General features: G+C 48.3%; 1 protein-coding gene and 1 pseudogene across 2 annotated transcripts in view; one reads left to right on the forward strand and one right to left on the reverse strand.

Annotated features, from left to right (window-relative positions):
• The window catches only part of LOC101615340, a 25,927-nt pseudogene extending 17,685 nt beyond the window's left edge, over positions 1–8,242 (reverse strand).
• Positions 6,822–15,184, forward strand: part of Slc22a8 (solute carrier family 22 member 8) — a 24,953-nt gene continuing 16,590 nt past the window's right edge. Inside the window, exons 1-2 of one of the 2 annotated variants that reach the window (XM_045141392.1) lie at positions 6,822–6,999; positions 7,682–8,038. In XM_045141392.1, the coding sequence (XP_044997327.1) occupies positions 7,706–8,038 (333 nt within the window). In that variant the 5' untranslated portion in view covers positions 6,822–6,999; positions 7,682–7,705. The remainder of the gene's footprint in view (positions 7,000–7,681; positions 8,039–15,184) is intronic. The other variant, XM_004656446.2, reaches the window with a different exon arrangement.

Consider the following 15,184-nt stretch of genomic DNA (forward strand, 5'->3'; position numbering starts at 1 on the left):
GAATGGGCATGCCAGGGCCTCTAGCCTCTGCAAACGAACTCCAGATGCATGTGCCACTTTGTACATTTGGCTTAATGTGGGTACTGGTGAATTGATCCCGGGTCCTTAGGCTCTGCAGACAAGCACCTTAACCACTGAGCAATCTCTCCAGCCCCTGCACCCATTTTTGTAGCAGGTAGCCAGGTGGTAGCATAGATGGTGATATCCCTGACACAATACCATATGGAGCTTAGTGGCCTTTAATTTAGAAGATACCAGTTGTATTCAGAGGTTAAGTAAGCAGGAACCAAAGACACAGAGTAGAATTAAAACCCGTAAGAAAGGAGTTTTATCAAAGCTAACAGAGTCCTGGCCAATCCTAAAAATCTGCTTAGGGGATGAGAACCAGCAGTTCTACAAGCATAAGGGAGGGCTGTTAGGAGGCAGGATAGGAGAGACATGGTTATTTAGAAAAGGAATTGCCTTGAGGTGAGGCTGTAAATGTCTTCAACCCAACAAAGTACAAAGGAATTATTTTTCTGGGGAAAAGATTTTTTTGTTAAAGATAGAGATGTGTGAGGAAAAAATAGTGTAGTCCCAGTGTAGTGTCACCCCACATTTGACTTGAGGTAAGTAATGATCTTAATTTAGAAAGAGTCTAAGAAGTTTCCTTGAAGAAAGAAGTCTCAGATGAATGTTTTAAATTGAGTCGCGTCCTGTAGGACATTGGGGGAATCAGAGAAGAGAGCGTGTAAAATTAGATCGTAGGACTCAGAAAGATGAGAAGTCATCTTGGCTACTCAGAGAGGTCTGTAGGTGTCGGGGGGGGGGGGGTTGACCCACGTCTTACTACAAGGGGAGGTGGAGATCGCCAAGTGACTCGCAGGAGTTTTTGCTTGAGTTTTGGGGGATGGAACAGTCTTAAGAGTGGCAGGCCTACGCTTGGACACATGAGGAGGACTTGACAGGCCAGACAGTTTTGGGTGGTCTTTTATCCCATGGGAGGTTTTAAGATCAACCCAATATCCTGGGTGAATGTGAGGCGGTGATATTGAAAAGGTGGAGTCTGACTTGGAGCTAGCAAAAAATCTTGGAGCATGTTTATTCAGGGCAGTAAACAGGCCCCTTTTTCTAACTATCTGTGTGGGTTTGGGTCACACAGAGACCATAGGCTGAAGATATGTCAATATTCAATCTTATTTTAGTCCCCAGTTGAATCAAGTCAAGATAAGAGTCCCGATTGAAGGCTGGAAAAAATTTTATTTTGTGAAATTATCAGTTATTTTTGCTCATGCTTTCTTGCTTGGTGTTTAAGAGTATGTAAGTGGCCACAAATTAACCTCGGTAATAACTCTTCTTGTACAGTGTACACTGGCTACAGTCCAACCTCTAGGGTGTCCATGGCTTCTCTGGTCAACAGGACAGTGACTTATTTGAGCTATGGGATCCCTTCAAAGGTGTCTCGTCCCCTAGTCCTCTAGGACCCAACTGACCTAGGGCAAGGATCAAACTATTGACTGTCCTTTAGCTGCCTTTTCCCCATTGGCTTTACCTTCCAAGTGTGGCCCCTGAACACCCACAAGGTCAATTATACCAGATTCAAAGAACAAATAGTGGACTGAAATTCAATCTGACCAAAATAATTGTTAAAATCAATTTTGACTCTGTTAAGACCCAGTTTTTTTTTTTTTTTTTTTTCATGCTTGGCAAACTAGGTAAAAACTATTATAAGCAATTATTTTGATAAAATATACAATTTTGTTCTTTATCAAATTTTAACTTTACCCTTTCTTCTGCTATTTTTATAAACATTTTTATGACTTACACAGGCCTTCTGCAACATGCATCGGTTTTCTGGTTTTGTCACCATTGGGCTATCAATAATTCTTTTTTTTTTTTTTGTCCTACTTTTTAAATAAAACTAATGTAGGCAGGCTTGGTGGTGCATGACTTCAATCCCAGCACTCAGTAGGCAGAGGTAGGAGGATCACCATGAGTTTGAGGCCACCCTGAGACTGTAGTGAATTCCAGGTCAGCCTGAGCTAGAGTGAAACCCTACCTCGAGGAGAAAAAAAAAAAAAAAACGTTGTAATTTAGGCTTTTTTCTTATCACTCACTTTCTGTCTTTTCAAGACAAATCTAGCTGGAGGATAGTATGAAAGCTTAAATTGTTATTGGTTAAGGCTCTTTAACATTAAATTGGTAACATTTTTTTTTTTTTTTTTTTTTTTTTTTTTGGCTTTTTGAGGTAGGGTCTCACTCTAGCCCAGGCTGACCTGGAATTCACTCTGTATTCTCAGAGTGGCCCCAAACTTATAGCGATTCTCCTACCTCTGCCTCCCAAGTACTGGGATTAAAGGCATGCACCACCACGCCCGACGGTAACGTTTTAATAAGGATAGCTTTCCCTCATTAATTTGAAATAAGTAATTAGTTAGAATTACTTACATCTTACATATTAAAAGGAATTAGGACTAAGCTTACATGTAGCCTTTTTATAAAAAATGTTTTTTATTTTTATTTATTTATTTGAGAGTGACAGAGAGAGAGAGAGAGAGAGAATGGGCGTGCCAGGGCCTGCATCCACTGCAAACAACTCCAGACGCATGCTTCCCCTTGTGCATCTGGCTAATGTGGGTCCTGGGGAATCGTGCCGTGAACCAGGGTCCTTAGGCTTCACAGGCAAGCGCTTCACCACTAAGCCACCTCTCCAGCCCTTACATGTACTCTTGACATGTTTGCTTACAGTCCAATTTGTATTAAACTCATTTTGGGAGACTTTATCACATAAACATACCATATGATACATGTCTAAATGTGGATAACAGATGTATCAGATTATAGACACAGCTATCAGCTGGCTAGCAAATGACCCATAAACAATCACATGAAAACAATTATGAACACTATCATAAAACTCAAAGAACATAGAGTGCTATCACATTTAGATCAGCCACGAGTGAGCTGCAAGGGGAAAAAGTAAGTCAGCGTTCTGGAGAAACCAAGAATCTGGCTACACGTAGGTCTCTTAGGTCAGGAAGTTGGCCAGGAAAGAAAACTGCAGATGCACACGCTTTCATGACAGTCAGCCCGTCTCACTCCAAAGGGCTGCCAAACTAGGAGAGGGAGTTCATGCGGACAAGAGGGTCTCCCAATACGTGTGGGTTTGAGAGGAAGGGGGTACTCTCAGAAAGGAGAAAAATCATCCCTTTGCCCTTCTGGAGGGGCTGAGAGGACCTCCTGAGCTTGTAGGGGGGCACTGCTCCAGCCTGCTCCACTAGCACCAGGGTGAAGGGCCAGAGCCAGCCTCGGCCTGGATGAGGTGGACACTGTGACAGACAGAGCTGAGTCCTTGACCAGTGTGGCAGGGTGGTGGGGAGAGTGGAGGGAATGAAGGAGAACCAGAAGGAGGCAGATCGGGAGTGCGGAGGGGAAGCCGGGGAGGAGGCTGGGGGAGAGGGGTGGCTGGTGAAACCAAAGGAGCAGGAGGAGAGGAGTCTGGCTCTTTGCAGGGGCTGTGAGGGGAAAGGCAGGGCCAGAACTGGGTGGAATCGCTGGGGTTTGACGGTGAGGCAAGGACTGGGAGTCCAGGATGGAGGAAAGCTCATGCATAAGGCACCTCTGACCACTTGCCGTTGCACTATGAAAGTAACTCTTTAAGAATTTTGAAATTGAAGGTACCAGGTTTTAGGCACTGACTGCCATTGCCACATTCGTATCGTGGCAAGATAAAGTTAAAAGAAAACGTTAAGGCTGGAGAGATGGCTTAGCAGTTAAGTGCTTGCCTGCGAAGCCTAAGGACCCCGGTTCGAGGCTCGATTCCCCAGGACCCACGTTAGCCAGATGCACAAGGGGGCGCACACGTCTGGAGTTTGTTTGCAGTGGCTGGAAGCCCTGGTGCACCCATTCTCTCTCTCTCTCTCTCTCTCTGTCTCACTCTTTTTCTCTGTCACTCTCAAATAAATAAATAAAAACAAACAAAAAAAAACTTAAAAAAAAAGAAAACGTTAATTTTTTTAGGCTTAATATAACCCCCAGGGAAGATAGAGAATGTATATTTTTCGTTTTAATATAATCCCCGGGATAAAGAATTTGAAGGGTGTGAAGAAGGCAGCTAAGTGGGGCAGCTTGGGGATGAGCCAGATTGAAGGGCACCCACCTGGAGGGCTGGTGCATCAGACAGGCCTGGAAAAGGGAGAGAAGGAAACAGCATCCTCGTGGCCCTCAGCTTCTCCTTTGGGAATGTGGCAAAGCCCCGATGGTAGATGGAGACTGAGTTTGCTGTCCCAGAACTAGGCAGGTTTGGGCAAAAGCCTAGAGGAAAGGAAACCCCGACCTGGTGCTAGGGTGTATGGTGTACGGTCAGTGGGGTTGACATGGAGCGGGTCCTGCTGGGACCGGGAAAGCCTCCTGGAGAAAGACAAAGGCCGGGAGGGTGTGGGGGAGCCCTGGGAGGGAAAGGCGGTAAGCCCTGATAGAGGGAAGAAGCCTCTACAGGTGGATGGGGAAGATGGCTCGATGGGTGCAGGGTACCAGTGTGAGGAGCTGAGTTTATATGCTGAGAACCCACATACAACCCTCAGCATGGTGGCACACACCTGCTATAAAAAATATTTTTGATAATAATAATACATGTATGCAGTGCATTCTGATCATGATTCTCTTTAGCCCCCTCTCACTCCCATTCCTACTGAACCCTTTCCTCTTCCCAGATACTCCCTCTACTACTTACATGTCTTGTGAGAGAGAGAGATTGAGAGAGAGAGAGAGACCCACTGAGTTTAACTGGGATTGCTTGCATGAACAAGTGTGGGAAGATATTAACTGGAGCATGTGACATCCCCCCCAAGTAATCATTAACTGCCCATAGTTCTTCTGGGAGGGGTGGTGCCTCATGAGCCCCTTCCCCAGCGCCTGATGGAATGCTTGACAGTCCCAACCTCACGCAAGTCTCAGCATTCCACGGCACACCTCCCCATCCCCTGGCTCTTAGGTTCTTTCCCAACACCCCTTCCACAGTGGCGGCAGAGGCAAGATGATTCCTGAGGCTCACTGGCTAGCTAGTCTGGCCAAATTAGTGAGCACTAGGTTGAGTGAGAGACTTTCTCAAAAAAATGAGGTGAAAATAATAAAAGAGAGAGAAAATGAGGGGGGAGCTGGATGTGGGGACACATGCCTCAGTCCCAGCACACAGGAACTTGAGGTCAGAAGATCTCTGTGAGTTCAAGGCCAGCCTAGCCTGGATTAGAGTGAGAGCCTGCCTCAAGAAAAAGAAAAAAATGAGGAGGAGCAACTGAGGAGTACAATTGATATCAACCTCTGGCTTCCACATGCATGTACACACATGTGCAGAGCACCCAGCACATACATGAGCCCACACACATACACATACACACCAAAAAAAGCCTTGGCTGGAGGGGCAAGAAGCCCCTGTAGGGGAAAAGGGAAAATATAGTGGCAAGGGTAGGAAAGACCCCCTCCCCCACCACAGGACAATCTGATTTAATAATCCCTCTCTCTCCCAATCACACCACCAGATACTGGGTTTCAGGGGGAAGGAAGAAGAGAAAGACATGGTTAAGGAGTCATGGATTATCCTTTTTTTAAAAAAAGTATTTTATTTATTTGAGAGAGAAAGGCATATATATATAATGTGGGTACTGGGGAATCAAACCTGGGTCCTTAGGCTTTGCAGGCAAATGTCTTAACTGCTAAGCCATCTCTCCAGCCCTGGGTTGCCCTTTTTAGGTGAGAAGTTTTACTAACCCTGACCTGCAATGGGAGCTGAAGTAGAAGCTTCAGTCTGCCCAGAGAGAGCAGAGACATAGATTTAAAATAAAAAAAAACACTTTTGTTTGTCTGAGAGAGAGAGAGAGAGAATGAATGGGTGCGCCTGGGCCTCTTGACACTGCAAATGAGCTCCACATGCACAAGCCATTTTGTGCATCTGGCTTCATGTGGGTGCTGGTGGATCAAACCTGGGCCACTAGGCATTGTAAGCAAGCTCCTTTAACCAGTTAGCCATCTCTCCAGCTCCCTTTTAAGGTTTCTCGGGGGAATGGGAGGTCTTATACTGTGAGGCAGCAGGCCTAGTTAACATGTGACCCAGGCCACATAAGAGAGGCGGAGAACAGGGTACATGCGCTGTAGGCTTACATGATAGGAATCACTCTTTCTCTGGGTAGGATAGAGGCGCTTAGATAATGTACAACCCATATTACATGATATGTGTCACTTGAGGTCACTGATCATTGAGGTCTAGTGACTTGGAGAGTCTATATCTAGGAGAAACAAGCTTCCCTACCTCTGCAGCATGACATTTACAGTTGGACTGGGAATGTTCATGGAGGGTAAGATGGAAAAGTGGCTACCTGTATTGGAGACTCAGACATGGAAAGTTCTGGATGCCCCAAGAACCCAAGGGCATGACAACCCTGAGCTGGTAAAGACAGAGACTGGCAACTTTCCGAGTCTGCCTAACCTTCTTGGGAAGTAATTTCCATGTCCTTACTCAGGATGCACTAGGCAGGAAAAGGTGCTATGGTGCAGAATGAGGCCAGCTCACAGGGAGCAATACTTGTCACATTGGCTGTTTCTGAGCTCCAAGTCCTTGGAACATCAGCTTAGAGGGTTGGACTCTCGGGGCACAGGTCAGACTCCCTTCTTTCCTGGATTGCTTAGCCCTCCGTCTGGGCAGTAGCCCTGTACGGTCAGCCATACTGTTCTCCAATCCCTTCCTCCCCCTCCACCACCAGCCTTCGCTGAGGCAGCCCTTTCAGGAGAGCTGGGCTTGGTGGGTCTGCAGCAGTTCTCCCTGCCTGTGATGTTAATCCTCCAAGGAAAGTCAAACATTAGCCCAGGAAACAGCTTATGCCTTATATAAGGCCCCCCTAGGGGAGGCACAAACACAGCTTGTTGAAGCTGAGCCGTCCCACCACAGCAGCCGCCGGATCCTAGGACAGAGCACCGGCCGCAATTACATCCACCACCGGTCCCGCCGGAGCCAGCCTCAGCCGCCAGGTGAGAAGGGATTGAGGGTCCCCAAGCCCAGCACCCAGGACCACTTCCTGGTCCTGCCACTGCCAGGTCCTACTTCCTCACTGCGATCAGTCAAGCCCCTGGCACCCTTGAAGACGAGCTTGAGCTCTTTTCCTTACTCTAGTCATAGGGACTTAGCCCCAGGGAATAGCTAAAAGTTGGGGGGGGGGGTGTCTCTGAGCTTGGGAGACCCTTCTCAACCTGTAATTGGAGGCAGCTAACCCTGTGCCTGCAGTCAGGGATGTGTGGTGTCCTCCCACCTCCATCCTGTGCAGCTGTCATCCAAGACTGGACCTCTTGATCTCTGCTACGTGGCCTTCATGCTCACAACATATAGAACTAGCCAAGCCGGCTGCACACGTGCACCCACAGGCACCTACATTCAACATATAGGCACAGAGCTTCACACCTCATGCTGCAGCATGAATGTGCATACAGCCATACCTGATTTCCCTCATCCCCCCCATGCATCTGGGTACATCCTCATGTACCCACGTACCTGAGTCCTCACATCTTTACACATGTTCACATACATAGCTTTACACACCCATGCTCACATATACACCGGGCACACGTGCACACATGCAGCTCTGCCGTGCTCCATAGGCCTACATCTCATGCACACATACACACACCTCTACCTGGCCTGATGCTTTGCCCACAGTTCTGGTTCATCTTGCCTGGTGCCATGACCTTCTATGAGCTTCTGGAGCGTGTGGGCAGCATGGGCCCCTTCCAGTACCTGCATGTGACCCTGCTGGCCCTCCCCATCCTCGGCATAGCCAACCACAACCTGATGCAGATTTTCACAGCCACCACCCCTGTCCATCACTGTCGCCCGCCCCCCAACGCCTCTGCAGGGCCCTGGGTGCTCCCCATGGGCCCAAATGGGAAGCCTGAGAAGTGCCTCCGTTTCATGCATCTACCCAATGCCAGCCTGCCCAATGACACCCAGGGGGCCACCGAGCCGTGCCTGGATGGCTGGGTCTACAACAGCACCAGGGACACCATTGTGACAGAGGTACGTCTGATACTCCCTCTTCCTCCACTTACCTCCCACATACCCTGCGCGGTGCATAGGTAGGCGAAGAGGCAAGGGAGCTAGGCTCTCTGGGGCCGGGCAGACAAAGAGGGGGCTGGGTAGAGAGGCCCAGCAGCCCAGGGGTCTGGTTCCTTCACTCTCACAGCCCAAGCATTTCCGCAGTAGCCACGCTGGAGCGTCTGTCCTGTGGCCAGCACAGCGCTGAGCTCTGGGAATACAAAAATGTCCAGTCCCTCCAACCTAGTGGGGTAGCAATAATTAATGAAAACACCACACTGAGAAAGGTAGAATTACATCATCAAAGTACATCACGCTGTGACCTTGGAATGTGGCCTACCTCTGACTGCACTGAAGGAACTGAAGTCCCCCTGCAGAAATGGCCTTGGAACTGAGATAAGAACATCAGGTAAGGGTTATCCAGACCAGGAGGGAAGTGAGGAAAATTCCATCTTGTGCAAAGGCCTTCAAGGTTGGAGGGTGTGTAGGAAGAAGAGAGATTTCACGGAGCAGAGGTTGAAACGCTCCTAAGTAGACACAGGAAATGTCTGTCACCCACACAGGCTTCGTAGCTGTACCTCCCGCCCCCCATTCGCCCTTTCTTGATTTGCTGATTGTCTCACCTGCCATTTCCAGGAACGAGGTTAGCTCAGATTCTTCAATGAACTTACAAGGCATCAGGAAATGGTGGCAGCAGGCAGCTAGGGGAATGGGGTCGGGCACTTCAGGGCATCTACTAACTGTCAGGCATATACCAGTACTTTACAGGCATTGTCGCATTTGATTCCAACAGTGATGCTCTGTGGAGGATGGGTTCTAGCTCCCTTTACTGATCTCGTGAGAAAGCAGGCTCCGAGACGTAGAGAAGTGGCTGCCCATTGCCACACAGAGGGTCATGGTCACAGTTGGAATTTAGAAAAAGCCCATAGGAAATGGGGATGAATATTTAGGTTAGGGTTGAAAAGAGGGCTAAGCTATAGGGTCCCGGGGTGGCATCCCTGGAGGAGAGGTGATGTCTTCATGCCCTCTTGGGGGTTTTGGAGCCCCTTAAGTACAGGATGTAGATAGACTTCACCTCACTGGAACACCTGCCTTCAAAGACATTCCCCAGTATCACCCTATGTGTCTGATGCTCCTAGAATCCCAGGCAATGCAGTCTCTTTGAGAGAAGTATTATCTGTTTCACAGAGGAGGAAACTGAGGCTCAGCCCTGACTTTCTTCAGAGCAAAAGTAGCATTTGAATTCAGGGCTGTAGATACTAGGTGTATATAATTGTTATTTGTGTGTTTAACAAATATTTATTTATATATACAGTACTTGTTATATACACTATTCTAAACACTTCGTAAATATTAACACTCTATACTTTATTTATTTACTTATTGGAGAGAAAGAGGCAAAGTGAGTGTGTATGAGTGTATCGGGGCTTCCTGCCACTGCATATGAACTTCCAATGTATGTGCCACTTTGTGCATCTGGCTTTATGTAAGTGCTGGAGAATTGAACCCAGGCCATCAGGCTTTGCAAGAAAGTGCTTTTAACCACTGAGCGATCTCTCTAGCCCAATATTAACACCTTTGATCTTCTGGACAGCTATAGTGTATTTCATATGTCAATCCCATTTTTCCTTGGGGAAAACTAAAGGTCACATCACTAATAAGCAAATGTCACCTGGCTCCAGCACTGTGCTCCTAACCATCACACTCACTGCTGGCATGCCCTTTACATCACACTTCCTCCCTGTGACATCTCTTCCTCCTCTGCATCAAACATAGCACCCTTGATGCATCAAGCATCCAAAACATCTATTGACATCTAGTCCATCATTCTGAGGTAAGGTTGCAGGACACATTAGCCCTCCAGAAGCTCACTTCAGGAGGATCTGGGTAGTTCAGTGGATCTGCACATTGCCCAACACCCGGAATAATACCTGACAAAAAGGAGGGACTTTGTGAAATAAATAACTGTAGAAGAAATGAACATGTGCTCCGTAAGCTTAGAGTGTTCTGGGAGCCCAAAGGAGAGGTTTCTAACCACCCTAGGAGATCAGGAGGGTCCTGGAGGGCTCACAGAGTCAGCCGTGCCTACCCTGAATGTGAAGAAGAGGTGAGGGGTGAGGAGAGAGCAAGCACACCCCAGACACAAGGCACAGCATATGAGGGGTCAAATGCAAAGTCACAGGAGCATGAAGACTGTACAACAGGCCAGTAGAGAGCAGTGTATGGAGTGTGGAGGCTGACGGGCTGGGGGCTGCAGAGGACAGCAGGAGGCCCTGGCTGGGTCACCAAGGCAAAGTGACCTATAATGTTGCCTATAAGAAGGGCAGTGAGGAGTCACTGAATGTGGTGACAAACAGGAGAGTGGCAGGCAGGCTCAGGTCTCCTCCTAAGGATCCTCCTTCTGATGGCAGGGTGAAGAGAGGCTTACAGAGAGAGTCTCAGTCTAGCACCAGGGTGATCGGTTAGCAAGTTACGCAGGAATCAATGGCAGAGGTGACAGACAGACACAATGGTGGGGTTAGATACCAGAGAGCTTATAGCGTTGGCATCTCTGAAACCTGGTAACTGGGTGGCAAGGAGCAGGTAGGGAATCAACGCCGTGACCATAAGTTTCCCAATGCACAGGTGACTTGCTATGTACCTGGGAAGACAAAAAGAAGAAATCAGTCACCACTCATGTCCTCCAAAAACACAGGGTCTAAGAAACAGCCTACAGGAAAAGCTGGCACGTCACACCTGAAATCCCAGCATCCAGGAGGTAGAGGAAGGGGACCCAGTGCTAACAGAACTAGACCCTGTCTCAAAAAAGAAAAAGAAAGCCAGGTGTGGTGGCGCTTGCCTTTAATCCCAGAACTCCAGAAGCTGAGGTAGAAGGATCGCCATGAGTTTAAGGCCAGCTTGGGCTACAGAGTGAGTTCCAAAAATAAAAAAGAAGGGGAGAGGTGATTCAGTAAAGACTCGAGCTTACAAGCCTGTCCACCTGAGCTCGACTTCCCAGCACCCACATCAAGCCCAAAGCAGTGAGTGGTCTGTGACCCCCATATTCTTACAGCAATGGGAAGCAGAGCCAGGAGACTCTGGAACCTAGCAGGTCCTTAGTCTAGAGCACACAAAGCAAAAAAAAAAAAAAAAAAAAAAAAAAAAAAAAACTAGCAGCAAGGGAGAGCCTGTGTCAAGTAGGGTGGAAGGGGAGGAAAAACACTCCAGTTTGTCCTCAGACCTCCACATGTATGCTGTGGCAGACACTTGATCCCCCAAACACACACACACACACACACACACACACACACACACATCATACATATTCACACCTAAATACAGATACACACACACATACATCATTTTATAAAAGGGAACAAAAAGAAAAAGAGAAAGGAAAGAAGAGGGAAGGAAGACGGGAGGGATGGAGAGAAAGGAAAGAAAGAGAGAGAGAGAGAGAGAGAGAGAGAGGGAGGGAGGGAGGGAGGGAGGGAGGGAGGGAGAACACGAGCCTATGAAAGGACCAACGAGCTGTCACCAGGCACCAGGTGGGTATCAGCAGGGCATGCATGAGCTCATTTCATCCTCCCAGCCTTCTAAGCTCAGCACCTATTGTGTTTTCATGAATGGGGAAACTGAGGAACAGGTCACTAGCCCAAGGTGCCACGTTCATAAATGGTGGAGTGGAGAGTCAACCCCCAAGCTCAGGTTCCTAAACTCATGCTCCTTTAGGGTGCCCATCACAATTCGTGAGATTAACTGTGCCCGCTGAGTCCCACTGAGAGAGTTGGATGAGCTGGCCAGTCCGCAGACGGACTGTCCCTTCTTGCAGCTCTTCGGGGCAGGGATAGTACCTCTCCCATCCATACCTGTCATCGCAGGACTAGGTATGTAGTAAGTGTGCCATCAGTGCTGAACACAAGACGGGTCCCCGGGCATCCACAGGGACATTGCTGACTTTTGGCTAGCAGCTTTCTTTCCAGGCCACTCCTCAGGCCCACTCCAGGGAGTCTCACCAAGAGCAGAGGTTGCAGGCCTCGTACCTATTCAAGCGTCAATTCACTTTTATGCCAACCAAGTTTATAATCGCAGGTCCATTCATTGAGACAGTGTGTCTGCATCCCAGCAGGACGCAGGGATCAGCAGTCTTCATTCAGGGGTGGGGGAGGGGGTGCAGCTCTGCAGCAAGCAGATTCCCTGGGAACTCTTCTTCCATGAGAACCCACAGGAAGGATCCCTGCTGGCCACTGCATCATGAGTAGACAAAACCAGTCACTTACTAGAAGAGCAGAAGCAGGACCTCTATCTTTCCTGTTTGTTCAGCCATGGCAAGTATAGGCTCCATCTGTTTGGGGTGGGGACAGAATGGGTTTCTGGTTCCCACGTGAGAGAAGTAGAATGGTGCTGGGCTTCACCTAGGGATGGGTCTTGAGCTCAGAGGCGGAAGATTACATGTGTCCATGTCTGCTCTGATGGGAAGAAAGGCAAGAGTGTTTGGAAATAAGCGAGCTTAGTGTGGGTGACCCTGGTGAGTAGAGGGATCCACTTCCTGATTTTGCCATTTACTGGTGATGTCACAACCCCCAGAAATCTTGGTTTCCTTGTGAATAAAAATAAATAAATAAGAGATCCGGGCATGGTAGTGCACACCTTTAATCCCAGCACTTGGGAGGCAGAGGTAGGAGGACCACTGTGAGTCTGAGGCCAGCCTGAAACTACATAGTGAATTCCAGGTCAGCCTGAGCTAGCGTGAGACCCTACTTCAGAAAAAAAAAGAGGGGTGAATGTGGGGGGATAAGAACAGCACGTAGCACAGGGCCTGCGCCTTCAGGGTCTTCGGTTAGCGTGCGCTGCTGCGACAGCCTCCTCTGGCCCTCCCGCTTGCTGTCGCAGTTAGTGGGCATGTCTGAGAACTAGAGGGTCTAATCCTCTCCAGAAGAGTAGGGGATGCTTCCCAGCTCGCCCAGACTCCCAGACTTTGCCTCCCCTGTGGCACCTGCCTAATCCTCTCCCTCTTTCTTCCACTGAATGGACAGAGTAAACAAAGTGAAGGAGAGGCTGAGTCCAACACGGGCATCGAGGTGAGGGGGAGCAGAGGCAGCCCCCCTCCCCCTTCTGATCCCCTAAGCTCTCCTGGCAGAGATGGCCACAAATTCCTTTCTTTTGGTGCAGCAGAAACGAGGTCAGGACTTTTCAGAAGGAGCTTTAACTAGGACATTAAGAGGAAACAAAGACCATTCTTTTATGTCTGGAAAGCACGGGAGCCTAGATACTGGGCCCTGGGTTCCCTAGAGAGGAGCAGAGCTCACAGCCACACGCATAGCCTCAGCTCCATGGCTTAGCAAAGTGCACCCCTCTAAGGCCCCTGGGCTTCCTGCCTGGGCCTTGAGCCTCCCTGTCCTGTGTCCAGAGCCACAAGAAACCCATCCTTCACATATATGAGTATTTTGACACCCTGGCCAGCTGATGGAGAGTCAAGGAGCTACCCCCATGGTCTGGATCCAAAAAGACCCCATGCTAGGGAGGGCTGTTTCACTCCCCTCACAGCTCCACACACTAACCCTCAGTGGCTGGGACTGTGTATGAGGTTTTGGCCAGCATGCACACAGGCTCTTGTCCTGGTGATCACGGTCTGTATTACAGGACGGCTTATACTGACCCTCTCGGGTTCCCCTGTCTGCCTTACCCTGCGAGGCTCCTCTGGGCCACTCTTGCTACTGCCTCAGCTTCTAAGCCAATCCTCGCTTCACACTTTGGACCTTAACCAGCCCGCCGGGCTCTTGACCTGGTTCCATCCTGAGCTGTGCTGTCTTACATCAGCTCAGAATGACAGCGCCCACTTAAGCCTTTCTGCTGGTAGCCCAGCGCTCAGAGCATAACACACAGTGGGATGCCTGGGCACTGTGGCCTGGTCAGGGACACCAGCGAGGGGATCCTACAGACCTGGGCTTCAGATTTTGCCTGGAAATGAACCAAGCTATGCTTGAACAAGTTATTTATCTTCTGAGCTTAGGGGGCTTTGCAAAATAGCGATCAGAACAGCAACTACTTCATAGAGGTTTTGTGACATTCCTTGCAAGGCCTCCTTTTGAGCCTAGCAGACCTTCTCTTTCTTTCCTACCACCTTCCTGGCTCATGCAGGAAGATGTGACTTTTTATGCTTTCTTCCACAGTCAGCTCCTTGGGACTTAGCTACATTCCAAGAAAGGAATAAGAAAGTCCATACAAGACTAGGATATTGGAGGCAAGAAGGCAATGCGGAATTGCCAAAAGTTGATGGAAAAAAAAATGCACCTAGGAAATGCCAGGGTCAGGACAGAAACATCAGGAAGCTCATGTTTGGCTCCATCTAACAAGCATATTGCCTTTTCTCTCATTTGTGAAATAGGAATAATAACTCAGCCCTGTTTATTCATTAAACAAACATTAACATTTATTATTACCAACTACTCTGATTGTTGCCAGGGATAAAAAGTCAAATGAGTGGCTCTCTGTCCTCAAGGAGGTTAAAGGATACAGAGGAGGAAAACAAGTAAAGCAGTTAGAAGCCATGTTACATACAGCCTGCTGGCAGTAAACACAGGATGCTGAGAGAGAACAGGGCGCCTTACCTACACTGGGGGTCAGGACAGGTGTCTAAGGCTTTCATCCATTTCACAAATATTTATTGACCACCAGCTTGGACCTGGCATGCAGAAAAAGCAGCTTTTGACACTCAGAAAAGATAGTCTCAATGGGAGCTTGAAGGACTGGCAGTGTTATTAAGCAAGTGGATCCTAACAAGTGTACAAACAGCCATCGCAAGCTTTTGTAGAATCAGAGTCAAACCTGATTACACCTGAGGACTCCACCAACTAATCATGGAGCCACAAAGGAAAATCAAACCACACTTGACATCTGAAGTAATATACTTTTGCTATAAGTTTTATTTTTTCTTTAATATATACATATATATATTTTATTGACAACTTCTATACTTACAGACAACAAACCAGGGTATTTCCCTCCCCTCCCTCCCTTCCCCTTCACCTTCACAACTCTGCTCTCTGTCATATCCCTTCCCTCTCTCCATTAGTCTCTCTTTTAATTTGATGTCATCATCTTTTTCTCCTATTATGAGGGTCTTTTGCTAGGCACTGCAAGGTCTTG

Source organism: Jaculus jaculus, chromosome 1 (genome assembly GCF_020740685.1).
Source record: "Jaculus jaculus isolate mJacJac1 chromosome 1, mJacJac1.mat.Y.cur, whole genome shotgun sequence".
Classification (NCBI taxonomy): domain Eukaryota; kingdom Metazoa; phylum Chordata; class Mammalia; order Rodentia; family Dipodidae; genus Jaculus; species Jaculus jaculus.